The sequence below is a fragment of the Dermochelys coriacea genome, chromosome 6 (assembly GCF_009764565.3).
Source record: "Dermochelys coriacea isolate rDerCor1 chromosome 6, rDerCor1.pri.v4, whole genome shotgun sequence".
Taxonomy (NCBI): Eukaryota; Metazoa; Chordata; order Testudines; family Dermochelyidae; genus Dermochelys; species Dermochelys coriacea.
In genome coordinates, this window is record NC_050073.1 from 57742415 (window position 1) to 57763475 (window position 21061).

At 39.0% G+C, this 21061-nt stretch overlaps 1 protein-coding gene across 23 annotated transcripts in view; it reads left to right on the forward strand.

Moving 5' to 3' along the window:
- The window catches only part of GPHN (gephyrin), a 544780-nt gene that overhangs the window by 336433 nt on the left and 187286 nt on the right, over positions 1–21061 (forward strand). For 14 of the 23 annotated variants that reach the window (XM_038404446.2, XM_043517390.1, XM_043517388.1 and 11 more), the window contains 3 exons: positions 3735–3801; positions 12421–12693; positions 14100–14207. In XM_038404446.2, the coding sequence (XP_038260374.1) occupies positions 3735–3801; positions 12421–12693; positions 14100–14207 (448 nt within the window). The remainder of the gene's footprint in view (positions 1–3734; positions 3802–12420; positions 12694–14099; positions 14208–21061) is intronic. The other 9 variants (XM_038404449.2, XM_043517392.1, XM_038404456.2 and 6 more) reach the window with 1 other exon arrangement.

The window sequence follows — 21061 nt, forward strand, 5'->3', positions numbered from 1 at the left end:
AAAAATGTTTTACTAAAAAGAAGAGTAGGCAAACTCCTCCCTATGGCGCTGATTCAAGAAAGCATCCCTATTCAGAACAACATGTAAGGGCTGTCCTGACCCTACAGCAGTGATTCCTTAATGACAGGAACAATTAAATCTACCCACATATTGGTTCACTATGTGCTTTCATTTTGGAGATGTGCAGTTTTCACAGTGGCTTCACTCTTGCCCTTTAGCTACACTCTAATATTTTAGACAACTAAATTGTAAAAAGCAAACATCATATGTCCAATCTCTAACATTTTTAATGAAGAATGTGCAGAGCTGGGTAAGTTTCAGAGTAGCAGCCGTGTTAGTCTGTATTCGCAAAAAGAAAAGGAGGACTTGTGGCACCTTAGAGGCTAACAAATTTATTTGAGCATAAGCTTTTGTGAGCTACTGCTCACTTCATTGGATGCATTCAGTGGAAAATACCCCAGAGCTGGGTAAGTGCTACAATCAGGCAGTCAATATAATTCACCTACTTTTTTTACATGAGTTGACTTTTGCTATTTTCATTCCCCTTTTGACTTTGTTTTCTGCAAACATTTCTGAAAAACAGTTTTATTAGTATGAATGTCTGTAGGAAGTGAATTTTAAGTTCATACCCTTGAGTACTCAGATTTACTTTTTGAAAGCATTTATACCAAGATTCAATCTTTCAGTCAGAGAAGAGAAACAATGTTATATGGATTATGTGGCCAATCACAACCCAGCTGTGTAGCTGGAAATTTAAGATGTTGCGTATCAAGTCATAGAATAAATGTAATTTGTAAACAATGTAATCTAAAATTACAAAAAAATTTCAGTCTCTTCTCAAATATTTAACAAATAGAAAAAAGAAAAACTTGTGGCATAAATTCTTTGCAAATAATTAAATAACTTGCAACAAAGCAGGATTTACAAAGTCTAGCAAAATTATGTAGGAACTCTTGCAAAGAATTCTCATGTAACAAAGCGTGCTGTCAGGAGCTGACTCAGCACCCTGTCACTCAGCTCCCCACCAGTTTATATTATTTGAGCACTGATTGAAAGACAGGTGGTTGGCAGAGGTGACCAATTAAGTGAGAGAAGATACAGTTGAGAGGCTAGTTGGGTGGAAGTATCCAGTGGCTAGGACTATATAAGCAAACAGGAAGAAGTGCTGGGAGGAGAGGAAGACAAATGTAAGCGGAAGTGGCTGCTGCTACTGTACCCTTCCTCAGAGCTAGTGGGAAAGCTGGCAATGATTGTAAATGTAATATATAATAAAGCATAGTGGTGGTTAAGAAGACCTGGAGCATCTGTGGTCAGTGACTGAGGTTGGAAAGGACTCTCAGGATATCCCCGGCACCTTATTATATTGAAATGAAGTCATGAGGAAAACATGCATCTGTCCATATCTGATGGGATTCCCTAATGCATAAAGACAAATTGTGCCACAAATACGTAACATCACTGCATCTAAATTGCTAGTAGACTGATCTGTGCTATCTTGGGGTTGCCTGGTGAAGGACAGGTACCTTCTAGGACTTGCAACTTTGCTCCCTCTTCTCTTGGTTTTGACTAAATGTTCTTTACCTGAGTTCTGGGGAAAAAATCTCTCCTGATAACGCTTCATGGTCCCATAGGTTGTAGTACACTCTGGTGATGCAAATGGACTTTGGTTTAGGCTACAGATGTACATCTGGGGCATCATTTGTGACAAGGCTCACAAAGTTTCTTTATTTTCAGTGTCAAGGCAAACTCCATCCTATGATGTATTTACTGTCTCCACTAATAGATACCTGTGGGTAAAATTTTGAATTTAGGGGCTGATCCTGTAAATAGGTACAAACATGAGTGACTACTCATGTGAGTAGTTCCCTTGCTCTGCAAATAATGTCATCATTGACCACCCACTTACCTACTGCCCCAAACACCTTCTCACTTTCTTCCATGACACCACTTAAACATGGAACATCCTCCCTGAACTGATCCTTAAGGACACTACCCTCCTTCTTCAAATACTTCTCAGAACCCACTTTTGACATAAATGCCTACAAATGTTCACCTGTAAATAATAGTTAGGGTTTGGGGCAGCTAGGAATGTCTAATGAATAGATATAGATATAATGCAGAATATGTTTTTTAAAAAGGAATTGTACATTGTATATAATTACCTGTACATATTTTGATGTACTCATCTGTTCTTCCATTTATATATCACTTGTTTTCTTAGGGGCAGGTACTCTGTCTACCTCTTTCTGCAAAGAGGTACACTACAGGGCCTCAATCCTGACTTCAGGCATCTAGAGGTATGTGTACACTGCATTGTAAACCCAGGCTTAGACTCAGTTTTAAGCCCAACTCTCCCTACTGTCCACACACAATCTGTCTTCCTTGGGTCAGCAAGCACTCAGGACCTTGGTCCCAGGACCCACCTGGGGGTTGGATCCTGAGTCCTGCTGAGACTCACATCCGAACCCTCTCATTTTGCAGTGTGGACACAGCTCAAGCCACAAATCCAAGTCAGAAGGTCTGCATAGTGCAATATGGATGCATTAGCACAGTTGTGAGACCCAGGTCCAGCAATTGTAAACCCAGGTTTACAATGTAGTGTGGATGCTCAAGCATGGGCTTGGAAACACCAAGTCTACAAGCACTGATCCCACAGACCCAGGATTACAATGCAGTGTAGACATACCCTATGTGGTATTGAAATATAAAAGTAATATTTATTATATATACCGTATTTTATATTGTATGGTAGAGATGTTGTGTGAATACAGGATTGAGAGCCTGATCCGGGCTGATTCTGAGGCCTTGAAGCCAACTTCTGCTTTGTCTTTTTGCAAATCATTTATCTCTTTTCTTCCCCTCCTCCCCCCACTCTTTAAAATGGAGGTGTAGTATGGGGTGCCAAAGAAATAAATGGCTAAAGTTGTGAATCTCTTTGAAACTGTTAAGTCATCTACATAACTGCTTAGCAATAGTATTATTATTCATTTTTGATCTTCCATGCTGATCAGATAGGCTCTAATCTCAAATTTTCTGCTTCAAATAACCTCTTTATCTTGGCTTTTTCACTGCTGAATGTGCCTCTTGGAAGTGTAAAGCCGACTCGTGGGAAGAATAAGATTTGAAAATTGCCCTTTAGGTTTGAAGTGAATATACCACCATTCTATCCAGGTTGCTGTACTAACCGTCCTCCTGTTTACATTTTTATATATGAGAATTATTATTATTTCCTTTTGTTCTTTCCTTATGCTGTTATTAAAAAACATAAAATAGAACAAATGGAACTTGGAGTGACCTATTGTTATTTTTAGTTCCTAGTCAAAATAATTTTCTGGAACCATTATTCAAGTTGTACACAAACCAAAGAATTTGAGCAAATAGCAAATAAGCCAGATCCTTATTTGATGTAGCTAAACAATGAAGTTAATGGCGCTACACAGATTTATGCCAAATGGGGCTCTGGCCCAATGAATGTCTTTATATTACACTTGATCAAATGTGGAAATCTGATTGTCTGCCTTACCTAATGCTGCTTCTGGACCTGTTTCTTCTGAGCACGTCTCACCCCCTGTCCTAATTCAACCCTTGATTGGAATGTGACCACTAGGCATTTTGAGAGAGTGCAAACTGAACTGGCAGGCAGTGGTAACTAGTTATAATTGCCCTTTCATGCTGGGCTTTTCCCATGAAAGATGGCACTTGCATACATTTCACCCTGTTTCTCTTTCTTTCAGACCTGTATGTGGAATCAGAGGAAAAACTCTCATAATTAACCTGCCAGGCAGCAAGAAAGGGTCACAGGTAAGAAGTGTTTATATTGAGTCTTCCTTTAGAGCTTGCTGCCATCCTATAAGAAGGACTTCACATTGCTTGACATGGCAGAAAATTAGCTACACAACCTATTTTACAAAAATCCATGTATATATGTGTTAATATAGCCAAAAGCAGGATCAAGTGCATTACTGTCTGCAACCACAAGACTCTGCATTCTGATTCTCAGGGAGAAATAAGAGATCCAGCTCAGTCTTGTGTATGAGGAATTCATTTATTTCTTACTACCAGTTTTGGTCAGGAAAGGGGGGAAAAAACGGTGTAGGGCAACAGTTTTTAAACTGTTATGAAAATAAATATATTCCAAATAATCTCTTCTTTCATTATTGAATTTAAGACTTATTACAACTGAAAGAATTTCAAAACTCAGAGTCACTTTTCACCCTTCATGTACTTTGTTTTCTTTTTGTCTTTTACTCAGCTTGGACAGTGAAAGTAGCTGGTCAGTTTTCTATTTTAAGTTGTTTTCATTTCCTGATTCTAATACACTACCCCAATTATGTTACATTTTAGAGTTTCCATCACAGCAGTGAAAGATTCACATCAAAATAAGAATTTTACCCCATATTTACTATTTTTAAGCAAAAATAAAAAATGAATATTAATAAGCTTGAAAAAGTTTTGACAATGTATAAGTGGTAATCCCAAAGAGACATCATTTCAACACATTATATTGCCCCTTTTTTAGCTTTTAAAGATTGATGTCCCATGTGTTAAACTATGGGGGAGATAGAGTGGCATTGTTTTTCTGTTAATTTTTATTTACTATTTCCAGTAGACCCACAATGTGCTAGGTGTTATCCAAACAATAAGAAGACACGATCTCTGCCCTGAGTTACTCATAATGTAAAGATAGGAAAATAAATAGACAAAGGATGATGAAAAGAGGTACAACATATTGAGAAATAGTTATTTTAATGAATATATGAAATATGTGCAAATGATAAAGAATGAGATCACTCTGCTAAAAAATAAAGGAAAAAAATATGTAATGAAATTTCATAAAGGAGGTGTTTTTGTAACCTGATGTGCTTTCTTTGTCTTTCTGTCCCCCCCTCAATTAGTGTAGTTTAAGAAGGCAAGATCTCTAATTCTAATCTCTAGATTTCAGCAAAGGTTATTAAGACCCATGATAGAGAGGTATACTTATAGGATGTAGGAATCTCATGAACTGAATTGAATGAGTTTATTACAGAGGTATCAAATGAGGATTTACCTTTTTTTATGAACTGTTACTTCCCTTTTAATTTTATTAAAATAACCTTATTAAATGTCACTGGAAGGTAAAAAGAGGGTATGTGGATGTTAACATTCAGAGCTGGAAAACATGCAAGACTGCAATTTCCCTAATAATGGGAGAAGTTAAAATGCCATCATGGTCAAAAAGGTAAATGTGTAAAAATCATTCCTTCTGACTCTGTATATGTTTCCTTCATATTTTATGATTCACAACTGCCAACTTCTTGTGCAGGGAAGTGTTATTCCTCTTAGCTTTGTAGCACAGCTACAGGAGAGGACCCTGGAATCTATTTTAATAAATTAACCTGGAGTTCAATTAATAAATTATTTAAGCGCTGACAATGTACTTAGCTCTGACCAGAACACCAATATAAAGAGCTGTGAATTTAAGTCTTGCTATCAACAGAAACAGCAGCTAAATTCCAAATGCAGAATCTTTATTACTGGTAATGACATGAGTCAGAAAAAGTACCCAGCTGGATTTTTAGATCCTGTTTAGTTTATATCCCTGACAATTAGACAAAATCAATTTTTTACTTTTAAACTCTGCTTATTTATCATGGAAGGAGAATAAATCATGAAGAGAAAATAAATAGCAGACGTCCCATGGTGTTTTATATTCACTTTTCTGACTATACTGATTGTTACTTTTTGTAGATAAATGAAAAGAAGTGTGATGTTTCAAAAGATAATTTTTTAAAGAGATTAAACTGTTAGTGTAATAAAATGGCTCTAGTCATCTTTTAAGAGGAGCAATTTGTTTGGTAAACTCTAGATTGTACCAGGGTTTCCAAACCTGCAGAATTGTCCTGGAGTTTCCCGGAATTAAAGATTATGTCATGTGATGAAACCTCCAGGAATATGTCCAACCAAAATTGGCAATCCTATGTTTGCCTTAGCAATATAGTGGGGGAAGAAACAAACCTTTGTACCCACAAGAAGCTGTACTTTACCCAGTACTTCTGGGCTGTAGCTGTAATGATAGGCACACTAAATATTCCACTTGGCTTCAGAGAGCATTCAGTGTGTTTGATTGAATGCCAAAATCCAGCACATTCTTTTCTGCAATGCTTGTGTAAGGTCTGGGAGCAAAAGGAAAGATGTAAGTGGTGCTGGGATGTGCTGTTCAGAGAACTTTTGTACAGCGTGCCTCAGAATCAAGATTTGTGGGAGATTTCTTCTACTTTTTGCCTGCCCCATTCCTTTATTTAATATGGCCTCAACAAAAGAAAGAAATACAATATTTTATAATCTTTATGTTGAAATGTTCTCAGTTAGCATTAAGTTGTTAAAGATAAGGGTGCAATAAAACCCAACTTAGTTTTCAAGTTCGAGCCTCTAGGTTGGTTTCAGAAAATGTATTTAGTAGAGGACCATGCAGTGACACTTCGAATGATACAACCAAACTATTAAAGTCATGCAGTTGCTGCTTACACTGTACTACAGTTACACTTACGCTCAAAAATCAATCCCTTGACACCAAATGAAGTACAGCCTTATAATCTTAGAACCTATAGTACCCTTTTGATATTAATTAGAGCTCGCTGGCAATTTTAGCAAAACTACTCCTTTTATAAGCAATTTATAATATCAATTAATATTAAACTGATCTTTCCTATAATTGTATTTCTACCACCATCTTATTGGCTATTTACATTACACAGTATTTAAATTAACATCTGCACCAGTATTTAAATTAACATCATCCCATATTATCAATATAGATAGCATTTTAATAAACATTCACAATTCTTAAAAACACTCATTAAAACCTTGCTTTAAACCAGTTATAGACTAAATGTAATAAGTAAAATAACCCTGGGTCATGTCCTTGCTAACTCTTGCTTTCCCATTATATTTTGTGTCTAACTTATCTTTAACTTTCTCACACTAGCAAATTCAATTTCCCATACTTCTCTACACTTAGGCTAACTTAGTCCCAAAAGCTAATTTCAACTTATTTCTTAACCTAAACCATTGTATCTGCTAGAGAGGGGCAGATCACCCTGAGGTACACACTTGGTGTAAATTGTCATAGGCCCACTGATGTCATTAGGCCTATGACAATTTACACTAGCAGAGATTTTGCTCCCTAGTGTTTTAATGTTTGCCAGTAAAAGTTCTGAATACTACAAATAATGTGGGATTTAGAACTCTCTTTTGGAACCTATTTGTCAGTACTCAAACCAAACAGGGTTTTGTTTGGTTGTTTGCTTGCTTTGTTTTTCCCAAAGCAGCCTGTTTACTTTTCTAATGTGTTAGTAATTCTTTGGGTACTTCCTCAAAGATTCACTGCTTTTCATTTTCAGTCAGCTTACAACGTCCTTTGCTTGTCCACCACTTAACATCTGTTTTGCTTTTTGAGGTTTAGCGTTTATTTAAATTAAGAGAGTTGTGTGCTTTGATATTTCCAAGGCTGTTTTATAAAAAATAGTGGTTTTGGAGAAACAGTAGCAAGAGTTTTGCACTTAAAGATTATTTTTAGTATATATGTTTAATGTAGTGTATCTATTCTCACCTAACTTACAGCACTTATATTGAGTACAGAATTAATTTTCAAAGAATTTAGAAATAAACCTGTTAATTAACATGACTTACAATTCAAATGCACTCTTTGAGACTTTTTTTTTATCTTTCTGGCAAATTCATTCATGTGTAGAGTCTAGCATCTAAAGGATAGGCTACTTTTTATTTTGTTAATGTGATCATATTTTACGTCCTGGCAATATTTATTATAACTATTTCTATCTACAACCCACTGTTCATTATTGGCAATGATTTGTTGTTGAATGGATGCTTCAGAATTAGAGATTTCATTTTAAAAAGATTTGCTTCTGTATTTCTGGTTGCAAAGAAAACTTGAAAATGAGCACCAAGTATAACATATGCAGCGTTGTCTTCTCCCCTCCCCACCCTGCTCTATGGCCCTCCTGCCACATGGCTGCTGTCCTCTGTGGCCATCCCATCACACTGCCAATCACATATATACTCACCCCACCCGCCATTCTTTTTAAAATTACACAAAGTACTAGTGTGACAAATTTGGAGTGTTCTGTAATATTTTTATTAATTCCATGTGTGCCTTGGGTTCCCCTTTATGCTGCTTCAAACCCTGTACCTCCTGTGGCAAGCCCATGCCAGTGAGCGACCCACATTCCAGCTGTCTGAAGCATCTGGTGGAAGCTAACGTGTGAGAGCATCACCAGGTCTACCACCAGTTCAAGCCTCGAATGAAGAAGGACGGGGAAGCTAGACCAAGGTCCATCCTGATGGAAGCCACACTTAGACTGGTGTTGGAGCCAAGCTGGTCAGACTCGGCACCAAGTACCTCGCCATCAGTGCGGAGTGCTCCTGTGGCTGTACATGTCTCTCGGCACTGTTCCCCTTAATTAGTGCTGAGGAAGAAGCACAAAAAGCTATGGTCCAAGAAGGGATGTTCCCCAGATCTGAGAAAGGACAAACACGGAGAGTGCAGCAGTGTGTGACTTGCATAAGGACATTCCTCTCCCTTCGCCCTGCAGGCAGCACCGTCAACTCTTCCATGCTGACAGGTGCTGTTGAGTTTGGTGCAAGTCCAACCATCGACACTAGAGGGATATCATAGCACAAGCGGGTTCATGGTGCTGTCCACCCCAGAGGCATTCACTGCAGCCAGGAACCTGATGGCACTCTCAGTACCGCCGACCCCTGCAAAGAAAAATCCAGCACTGGTGAGGATGTCAAGCAGAAGGGGGCATGGTGCCCCAAGCTCCTATCTGGCACCGGGTCCTCTGGTAATGACCAGAGGAAAACAGACTCTGCTGATGTCGGCGAAGGCTTCCCCTTTCTGGCACCATTCCCCAGACCCTCAGCATTGGCTGGTGGAAGCAAGGGGTATCTCCAACCATGATCCCCGCAAGCCAACTTGTCATTGGAGTTGGGGGTGGAGCCATTCACTCAGCCAAGGGGCCGATACCAGTACCTGGCCTATGTTCTGTTGGATCCCGGTGCAGGTGCCCCTCAAAGTATTTGGTCCAGTGGGCAGTGGCCTATGCAGGTCCAGTGGTCTTTTTGGAATCAGTGGGGTTTTCCCCAAGTACTGGGACATCTTCCAGCTGTTCATACTCAGTGGGGTCCAAGAGAAGGCCCTCTCCGCTGCACCATCTGGCACCCGACCTGGACTCTAGTACCAAATACGGTACCGATACTCAGGATTTGGGGCTACATGTTATGGTTGTTGCAGAAGAAAAGGAGGAAGCTCCCCTGCTGGTTCAGGCTTCCTCTTCATCCCCAGATGAGGCTGTGCTGAGTGGCTCGGCGCCTCAGGATGACCTTAAAGCTCACCAGGAGCTACTGAAAAGGATAGCTTCTAACCTATAGCTGGAAGTGAAGATGCTTAAAAAATCCTCCCACAGCCTGATTGACATCTTGGCAACAGCAGCCCTCTCAAAGGTGGCCCTACCCCTCAACCAGGTTGTTATGGGTCCAGTCAGATCCCTATGGCAGATTCTGTCCTCCCTGCCCCCCACTTCAAAAAGAGCAGAGAAAAAGTACTTTGTCCTCAACAATGGGTATGAATACCTCTATTCCCATCTCCCTCCTGGGTGCCTTGTGGATGCAGCAATCCACAAAAGAGACAGGCAAGGGCTGCAGGGTGTGACCCCCAAGGTGATGGACTCAAAGAAGCTGGACCTATTTGGTAGAAAAATGTATTCTACTGGTGGATTACAGCTCCACATCTCCAACCAGCAGGCCTTGCTTGGGCAGTATGATTATAACATCTGAGACCTTGTGTCTATATTCAAGGAGTCGCTGTTCTCAGAAGTCCAGACAGGAATTCTCTGCTCAGGTGGAGGAATAAAAAACTATAGCCAAGACCTCCCTCCAGTCTGCCCTGGATGCAACTGACACAGCTATTAGAACTACGGCATCGGCAGTATACATGCAAAGATGCTCTTGGCTCCAATCTTCAGGCCTACCACCAGAGGTTCAGCAGTCCATTCAGAACCTTCCATTTGAGGGAACTTCTCTCTTCTCAGAACAGATAGACACAAAATTCCATGGCCTGAATGATTCTAGGGCCACTCTCAAGTCCCTGGGCCTCTATGCCCCAGTACCTTTGAGGAAGTACTTCAGACCGCAATAACCAGTCTACTTCTCGGCTCCGTCACTGCGCCAAGACCTGTTTAAGAAACGAAGCTGGGGTTATAAGTATAGGCAACTACCCTCTTCTGCATCAGCCCCATTACTAGGCCCACAGAGATACCTGGGAGGCTCCAAGCAGAATGCTTGAAGGGGCACCCGAGGGTGTTATATCAGTTCCCATACTGGATCCTGTCCCCCTTTTTTTTTCAGACTGACTCTCCTACTTCAGCCCTTTGTGGTCCATCATCATCTCAGAACGTTGGGTGCTGAGAATGCAACTTGTTTGCGCCCATGAGGCTTTGGAACCATTCACAAAACACCCCCTGCTAGATGGTAGCAAGGTACATAGTGGGATAACTACCCCTGATGCACTGCTCTCTGCATCGATGCAAGCGCTGCTACTGTGGATGCGCACCGGCGACACAAAGATCGTAGTGTGGACATGCAGTGGCAGTTTAATTACTTTAGTGCCTGTACATCACTGTAACTTAAGTTGATTTAATTTTGTAGTGTAGACAAAGCCTAAAAGAGACATGGGTATGGATGTCATCTAGCCGTCTGGCCCTTAGTCCCCATATCAATGAAACTTCTGAGAAGACAATATCAGAACATTGACACCTAGCAACAAATGATCCAGAGGGATACAGATTTCCCCACTTCTCAGCAGGGAAGTTGAGCAACATTCCGATGAAGTGAGCTGTAGCTCACGAAAGCTTATGCTCAAATAAATTTTTTAGTCTGTAAGGTGCCACAAGTACTCCTTTTCTTTTTGCGAATACAGACTAACACGGCTGCTATTCTGATTCCCCAGCTTGAAAACAAAGGGCTGGGAGGTGTGAGGCAGGCGATAAGAGTTGGCTGCTGGAAAGAGTCAGGGCTCTCACCTGGAGTCTGACCAAGGAGGTCAGACTAAGGGCAGGTCAGTACTACAGATTTACATCAGGACAGCTGCATTGGTGTAGCTTTGCTGGGCTAACCATAATGGGCTATGCTTTAACCTTCAGTTCTCTGTGCTAACCTAAAGACTTCCTATGCTGTGGTCCAGTTGACTAACAAACCCTATTGTTTTGACAAAGCTATTTGAGTGTCTGCAAATGTTTGCTGAGGTCCATTAATCCCTGAAGAGCATACAAGTCTCTACCAGGAGTCTATCGCAGTTGGACTTGCTGAACAGAGCTTACGGTGTAAAGCAGGAGTGCTGAAGGCCAAGAGGTCCAGTCTAAGGAGGCAGTGAAGCCATGTGGCTTAGCCTGGAGGACAACTGACGGCCTGGAACACTGAAAGGGTTCCTCCTACAGACTGTTCCAAAGCTTGGTCCATAGCACCAATCTTGTGGATCTGAGACAACTAGATTGTTTTAATTTTGTTAAAATATTCCTAAATACATAGGTAGTTTGTGTGTATGTGTTGTAGGAATGCATCACACTTATGACTGATATTATAGGTACAAGGGGTACAGTTACAGGGTCTCTGCAGTTTTTCAGTTTCTCCAACCATAGGATGGAAACTTCTTACAATCTTTTAGAAAAACATAGGACAAATGGAGGTTTAGAGGATAGATTTTATATGGTCACCATTAAATTATCCGGAGCTATAAGAAATTATGATGATATTAATGATAATCTGTCATTCTACCAGCCCATAGGAAAAGTCCAAGAATAAAAAGTAATGTATCTTACCATATGAAAGCATGATTATAGAAACCCCTAATGGTGTGAATAAGGATTTGAATAATCTTTCTCTAGGTATGAAAGGAACAAAAGGGGGACAGTTTGAGTCTAGGATCACTATAGGGGTAGAATAAAGATTGTTTATGTTTTGAATGTCTGTTTAAAAATGATATTTGTGATATGTGTTCTGTGGTTTGGCTAATGATTGTTCATTTTATAAACTGTTGTGGATTGGTTACTGGATGGTGTTGTCAATGGCACTTAACTGTTGACATCCTAGATTTTTATGTTTGTAATATTGGTTGGTTAATTTTAGCTGTTGCACAACGTAGTGTTCTTGTGTATGAATAATAATACTGTATAGTGCCCAATTCACCTTTGATTAAGCTATTAGATTTTCACTTGATTCTCCTCCCATCAGCAACTAGATATTAATTTTTTATCAGATGTCAAATCTGATCTAAACCCCAAATACTCCTTACTGACTGAGAAGTCAAATCCCTATTTTCGTCTGCAGGTAACTCTTCGCTGTCATTTCTCTTCTTATTGTACATAGGAATGTTTTCAGTTTATACTGCCAGCTCTACCTCATGCCATTGACCTTTTGCGGGATGCCATTGTAAAAGTAAAGGAAGTACATGATGAACTTGAAGACCTACCTTCACCGCCACCTCCTCTTTCTCCTCCTCCAACCACCAGCCCACACAAACAGACAGAAGACAAAGGTGTTCAGTGCGAGGAAGAGGAGGAAGAGAAGAAGGATAGTGGAGTTGCCTCAACAGAGGACAGTTCTTCTTCACATATAACTGCTGCAGCCATTGCAGCTAAGGTGAGTCTAAATCATATGCATAAGAGGCACTTAGGTTTCTATCTCAGGTACTTTCCACCAACATCCAATTGCATTTTAGGAACATGTTTGTTTTTTGGTTTTTTACAAACTGATGGATTTTAAATACATTGTCTAATAATCAGTACATCCAACTCCACAACAATATGCGAGCCCTGTTTTGGTAGTTATCACAAACTTTGTAAGGTACCACACATACCCTGCTATTATCTTAATGCTTTTGTGGACTTTACAATACCATTTTCTGAAGTGCTAGAATATATATATATATATATATATATATATTTTACTTAAAACACCTGCCCTGCCTGACTGTATTACCTCCAGTAGGTGGTACTTAATTTCCTGCTATCACAATGTTCTGTTTAAAAGGACAGTATTGATTTTCCCAAACTTAAAATGGAAAAAAAAATATGACAAGTAGGTTGCAGAATAGCTAATAATCTACCCAGGCTACTGGTATTCCCCCATATACATCTGTGTTCTAGGGGCCTAGTGATGTGGAATTCTGCTACAACAAATAGGTCTCTTTACTATTTAGATTTCATTACTTTAGCCAGTTTGATTAGGCAAATGTTACTAAGACTAGGATTAGAAATTTTGGCGTATAAAAGAAAAATGACTTGCAATAATTTGTTAAAATAGTACTTGGAAAAATTTATGATTTCAATGTGTCAAAAATGGTTAAAATACTATTTTCTCTATAATTTTGTTTTTCCAAATCAATAGTATTGTTTTAGTTGCAGCACTGTATCTTTTACCTTTGTTTCATGCATTCAATTTATACATATTTAAGGTTTGTGTATTGCTAGATGCTTGTGAAAGGTTATTTAAGTTCATCCACTCTACAGTTGGCTAAGCTGCTGTTTTTCAGTTGCTGTTGACCAGCGTATCCAGATAAGGAATTCATTTTAAGTAAATCAAAAAGACAGTATACCACTTTTTATTTAAAACATAATAGCAGCATTCCTGCTCCCAAAAGATGAAGCTCAGGAATGAGGCATCATGTTTCCATGATGCCTCCAACCTAACATCATTTTCTCATGAACAAAAAAATCCTGATTACATATAGGTTTGCAGGAATAGAAGCAAAAAGTGATGTAAATTATCAACTGCAAGTTGCAATTTTTGTTAATATTAATTTAAATGTTATGTCTAATTAAGTCAAATAGTTCTTTTGAAATGGCCAAAGACTTACGTATTTAGTGCAATTTTTTATGGGCAGAAAATACCTGAGATCTAAACTGATTGTGCTCATATAAATTTCTAAGCACTTGGCATTTCAGTGTCCCACCTGTATTCACCCTTGTTCCCTCTCAGTCATTTTGCTTGTATAGTTTCATGTTTTCCTGTCACTGTATTCATAGCTGTTATGTATTGTACATTAGAAGCATCCATCCTACACCAGTTCTGCTGTTATCATGGCAAAAGGTGAACAGCCCATCCCGGGTCTCATCTGTTATTCCCATCACGCAGCAGGCAGTGCAGGAGAACCGGTAAGACACACCTACAAGAGGCTTTTGCATTAATAGTATCTGCAAGTATACTGCCTGCCTCCTCTCCTAGCGTGTAAAGAGGACTTGTTATTTGTTTTATTCTAGCAGACATACAGTGGTGCTTTAAAAAAAATTAAATATATGAAAAGCCACTGAGCCTATTCTGTTAAGGACACAGAGTTTAATAAGATCTATCCTATAGCCAAAATATTTGGTTGAGGATTAAGATATTGTGGGTTGTGTCAATGAGTATCCTCATTTGGATGCCAAAATGTTCATTGCTATGAAACTTGTGTCTGTTTCATCATCTCATATATTCAATAAATTATCCAACCTCATTAAAATAATCCCTTAAAATTATTGCTTTGGAGTCTTGGAATCTTGGTGGCTTTTTCCCCCATCAAGTTGCATTGCCTCTTTAAATATTTTTTCATTGGTGAGTGTATCAAATTAGTGTGTCATTTGAATTAGCCATTCATATTTTGCTTGTTTATGCTTTAATCGTTTATAGATTCTACTAAATTCTAATGTTTTCTGTTTAGAGTCAGGATTTCCCACAATGTAGGGGCAAAAATTGAGGATGCAGAATAAAAAGGACTTTTATTATAGATATTGTTGAATTTCAATTGAACAACAGGCAAAAGCGAGAAAGGACATGACACGACAAGTCCACATTTAGGGCAGTCAGCTGCTCTGACAATTTAGGTAGGAGGGCCATAGTTAAGAGTCTGGCAATATCATTTGCTGTTGTTGTTACCCCAAAAAAATTCAGACCAGATTCCAAGGTAAATGAATGAGCTAAGATGTCATCAGAAAAATGTAATTTATCATGTTTATAGCTACAGATTAGTGAGCCCAAAGAAAACCAATTCGTTTGGAGAGACTTGGACTATCTGATCTCATCAAACAGCAAGCTGCTTTCTTATTTATTATTGGTAAAAATTCTCTGGACATTGTAACATTAGTCTTGTTGGCAGAGGCTGCACAGCGTTGCTCTTAGTTTTTCACCTTTTTGTGTCTCCTCAGACGAATGATAATCCAAACCATTGATCAAATAGTCTAATGTGTCTGTATTTCAGACATGACATGTTAAAAATGTAATTTACAAAATGAGGAAAGGACTTTTTTGGAGTTAACACAGCAGATGATGAATCCATGTCCAATATATGAACTTGTACGGGTACTGACACTCTGCTTGATGCTACTGTAATAAGCATCTATATCATTATTTTCTCCAGTGTACACTCTTCATTATTATTAAAATAATGAATTCAACGTCTCTCAGCAATACACTAACAAATTGTCATCTAAACTTAGTTCCAGGGTTTTTGGCTAGCTTGTTTTAAACTCTCATGATACCATTGTCATCCCCCCCTTAATTTGATCTTCATAGGTCAGGATCTTCATGGCTAATTTATAAGAACTTTTTTTAGTGTGTATGCCTTTCGTCTTTTGTGTCTACAAGATGCTTCTGCTCTTCTTATTCATTTTGGACAGTCATGACAATTGCTATCAGCAGTTTATACACTTGACTAACACCTTGCTAGTACTGTCAATCTCTCTTCAGATCCTCTTGGAGGAAAGAGAATAAGGAGCTTTTGCCTTTTTTCCCTCTCTTGTCATCATTTGGTTCTTTGATCTCAAAATTAACAAGAAAAATTGTAAGAAGATAGGTATAAAACCACTTCCAGAAAAGGTGGTGTCAGATAGAAAGATGTCCTTCAGAATCAGAATAAATGTGCATAATAAAATGATGGATAGTGAGATGGATGAAAAGGAGAGGCTTGAGAGAGAGAAAGGATAAGGGAAAGGGGTAGGAGTTCTCCCCTAGCCAGGGGGAGAACCAGTTCCCAATTAATCAGTTCACTGCCCCTTCATTTCAACTGTTCTACTCTTCCATAATTAATCAATTTTTGCTCTACATGCCATTCCAATTGAATTTATTTCCCTTCCCCTTCCCTCAAAACATTTCTTCAGTAAGCTTGATGCTATCACCATTTAAAATCCTTCCCACTGCTCAGCCTCTCATTTTCTACTCACCTGCACCACTGCTGTTTAATTTTCTACACCCCACACGTTCCTTTACCGAAGTGTTTTTTCTATACTTTCCTCATATCTTTGTACTCAAGTATTTAATTTCTGATACTCCATATATTCCTTCTTTCCCTCTGCATCCCTTTGTCAATTGTTTGCTTCCTTCACCTACTCCTTAGACTGTATTTTGATTGAATGTTTTCAGTTAATTATATGTTTTTCAAGGCAGGGGCTTTATCTACATCTGTAAAATATCTAGCACAATTTTGATGCCATGTAAATAATAATAATTAATAATTTAACATTATGTTGCGATAGTGCCTAGAGGCCAACCAGATCAGAATCCTATTGTACTAGGTGCTGTGCAAACATATAAGCTCCAATGCTACTAAGAGAATGAGAAGGGTGTACTTCTCATTCTGGGATCAATGTCAGGCTGATAGGACTGTTCTTTCTAGTAGGGAGTCTCCAGTAGTGTAGACCTACCCCTGCCTGTTTGTACAATTTTCCAGCCTTCCCCCTTCTGTTCTTTCTGGCTGAAAGTCTTTTTTTCTGTTGTCATTTGCAATCTTCTGCAATTCATCATCTATCCTCCTGAGGCTCCAAACTCTGGTGATCTCCACTGGCTCTTCCTCTCTTCTTGTAAGACTAGCTGCTCTTCTCTTCTTTTTTGCTCTTATCTTCTGGTACTGCCTGCCTTTCCCCTTCCTTTTTCAACTCCGCAAACCTGCTTCTCAGCTCTGTTTCTCCTTTGCTAGCCAGTCTTTTCCTCTGCCTTGTTCTCATAGTCACATGCTTCCACTGGTCACTTTCCTAATCTAGCAGTCTGCTCTCAGAGTCCTCTGGTCCAGCTTGCATCTGCAAGTCTTGAGTTTTCCTTTCAGCCTTCTCTCTTCTTCCCTCCATCATCTGCCCCACGCCCCTTTGAAACTCTAGTTTCTAGCTACATCTCCGTCTTCTCTTCTATCAGATCTATCAAGTGGCACTCCATGCAAATGAAGCAACTTTCAGGTACCCCATGGCAAATTGCCAGCACTACTTTGATGGGTCTCGTGCTTTCTCTTCTTGGGGAGGGTTCAGGGCACCGTTTCTCACTCCTGAACTGGAGTATTAACTACCTCACTAGTGTCCTAGAGGAAGGGAGTGGAGACGGAGGGACCCAGGCCTGCCCTCTACTCTGGGTCCCAGTCCAGGGGCCCTAGGGATAGCAGTAAACCACTTGAACTAGCGGTTCCTTCCCCTGGACTACTTCCCTCTCCTGCCCTTCAGCTTGTGGGGCTTCCTGCCCTCCCTCTGCACAAACCAGGTGTCCCTTTACCTTGGTCTTGGTCTTCTTAGCCCACTGCAGCACTTCTCCAAGCTCTCCTCTGCTTCCCTCCAAACTGCTCTCTACTCCAACACCAATCCACTCTACTTCAACACCTCCAAACTGCTCTCTACTCCGACACCAATCCACTCTGCTTCAACTCCTTCCCTTGTCTGATTGAAGCAGGGGGGGTTTATCAGGTGACTGGCTTCAGGTGCTCTAATTGGCTTCAAGTGCTTTAATTAATCTATAGCAAACTTTCTTCCTTCTGCAGGGAATAAGGCTCCCTTCTAACACTCTCCTGCTGCCCTCTGGCCATGCTGTATCACACCCTCTCCAGAATAATGTACATCCCACAGGTGTCACATCCAGTCAACTTCATTGTCTCTTCCCTTCTTCAGGGCCTTACCACTGATACTTATGCAGCTGTCATAACCTTCCCTCCTAAGCTCCTGTCAAAAAAACAAAAACACCCTACAAATGCAAAAAACAAAAGCAGACCAACGCATAGCCCATTCCCCAAGCTTCCAATCAAGCTCTGTTTGCTGTCTCCTGTACCACTGCTCTTTTGTGCACAATTCTTAGTTAATCAAGTCAATAATCACAACTTGCCACCGCTAAGTATTTTCAGATTGAAGTTTACTGTATGCACCATGGAACAGGTGAGTTTTAAGGATGGAATAAAGAAAGATACGGTGATGGTTTTTTAGATTTTTTGGGAGCTTTTCCCACTTGTCAGAGGCAGCATGGGAAAAAGCGTGAAAGTGCTTTTCAGAGAAATGGGCAATCATGGCTGATATCACTGGTAGAGAAAAGAAAATTTACCTTGAAATAAGATAAAAAGTTGAACAAGTAGGACAGAACTAGATTATCAAGAGCTAGAAAAGTTAGGACAAGAAGTTCATGTTTGGTGCTATGGAAGAGGGAGAGCCAACAGAGACAATTGAAATGAAGCATGCAAGGAGGATTATCTTAGCGGTAGCTTAGAGATGAAGTGGTGAAAGGGGATGAAACAATAATTTATGAGAGATAAGGGGTCAAGACTAGACTTTTTTAAGATGGAAGAGACCAGGTATGTTTTATGTTGTAAGAGGAAGAACCCTGAAGAGAATGAAAAGTTGAGAAGGGTGAAGGTAGAAGTGAGAATGGGTGTGAGGAAACTCAAGAGATGAAAGGGGATGAAGTCACTAAAGCAGATGGAGGATTTAGAGAAAAAACCTGTGAAGCAGTCCCAGTGTGACTGAGGCAAAGGATGAAAGAGTGATGGGGGGAGGGATATAAAAAGGAGAAGGCGGGGTCTGTGTCTTTTTTTTTCTTTGTAGAAACTGACAAGATTTATGCAGAGAGGGAAAGTCCTTATCTCCTTATATTAAAGTCCTTATGGCAGCCTTTCAGTCCCTATCATGACTCGTCCCGGACTCTAACCTTTCCTCTTAAGGTTTCTTTGAGACTGAGCTTTGAACCAAAGGGGAATATTCATAAGACTATCACAACCCCCTGTTTGGATTCTTCTGTTCCACTTAATCAATATTCAGTATAATATTAAATAACTGCACACCTCTCTGGAGAATTTAAAACAAAGACCCTTTAAAAACACACCCTCTATATCAATATTTAAATGAATACCAAATAATTTATACTAGAGCTGTCAAGAAATTTAAAAAATTAATTGTGATTAAAAAAAATTAAGCATGATTAATCGCACTGTTAACAATAATAGAATACCATTTATTTAAATATTTTTGGATGTTTTCTAAATTTTCAACTATATTGATTTAAATTACAACACAGAATACAAAGTGTACAGTGCTCACTTTATATTTATTTTTAATTACAAATATTTGCACTGTAAAAAACAAAAGAAATAGTATATTTCAATTCACCTAATACAAGTACTGTAGTGCAATCTCTTTATAATGAAAGTTGAACTTACAAATGTAGAATTATGTACAAAAAAAACTGCATTCAAAAATAAAATAATGTAAAACTTTAGAACCTACAAGTCCACTCAGTCCTACTTCAGCCAATCGCTCAGACAAACAAGTTTGGTTACAATTTGCAAGAGATAATGCTGCCCCATGTCTTGTTTACAGTCCTGAAAGTGAGAACAGGCACTTGCATGGCACTGTTGAGGTTCTTAAACCTTGGGTCGAGTGCTGTATCTATCCTTAGAAATCTTACATTGGTACCTTCTTTGTGTTTTGTCAAATCGGCTATGAAAGTGTTCTTAAAACGAACATGTGGTGGGTCATCATCAGAGACTGCTATAACATGAAATATATGGCAGAATGTGGGTAAAACAGAACAGGAGACATACAATTCTCCCCCAAGTTCAGTCACAAATTTAATTAATGCGTTATTTTAACGAGCATCATCAGCATGGAAGCATGTCCTCTGGAATGGTAGCCGTAGCATGAAGGGACATATGAATGTTTAGCATATCTGGCATGTAAATACCTTGCAACACCGGCTACAAAAGTGCCATGTGAACACCTGTTCTCACTTTCAGGTGACATTGTAAAGAAGAAGCAGTCAGCAGTATCTCCTGTAAATGTAAACAAACTTGTTTGTCTTAGCAATAGGCTGAACAAGAAATAGCACTAAATGGACTTGTAGGCTCTAGTTTCACATTGTTTTGTTTTTGAGTTCAGTTATGTAACAAAAAACACCTGTATTTGTAAGTTACACTTTCACAATAAAGAGGTTTCACTACAGTACTTGTATGGAGAGAATTGAAAAATACTATTTCTTTTGTTTATCATTTTTAAAGTGCAAATATTTGTAATAAAAATAATATAAAGTGAGCACCGTACACTTTGTATTCTGTGTTGTAATGGAAATCAAATTAAAATATATTTTAAAATGTAGAAAAACATCAAAAAATATTTCATACATTTCAATTGATATTCTATTGCTTAACAGTGCGTTTAATCACGATTAATTTTTTTAATCGCAGTTAATTTTTTTTAGTTAATCGTGTGAGTTAACTGCAATTAATCGACAGCCCTACTTTCTAGTGTTTTAATCAAAATGTCATGTGGTACCAAGTCAAATGTCTTACAGAAGTCTAAGTATATTACATCAACACTTCTACCTATATCAGCCAAATTTGGAATCACAGCAAAACAAGATATCGTCAGTTTGACAAGATCTGTTTTCTCTAAACCCGTGTTGATTGACATTAATTATGTTACCCTGCTTTAATTCCTTATTAATCAAATCCCGTATTAGCTGTTCCCTTATCTTGTCTAGGATCAATGTCAGGCTGATAGGACTATAACTACTTGGGTCATTTCATTTACCATTTTTGAAAATTGGCACATTAGCTTTTTTCCAGTATTTTGGGACTTCCCGAGTGTTCCAAAACTTATTGAAAATCAGCGTTCTCAGAAGCCAGCTCTTTTAAAACTCCTGGATGCAAGTTATCCAGACTTGCTGATTTTAAAAATGTATGGCTTTAGTAGCTGCTAATTTACATTTTCCCATTATATTTCATATGTAAAATTGGAATACC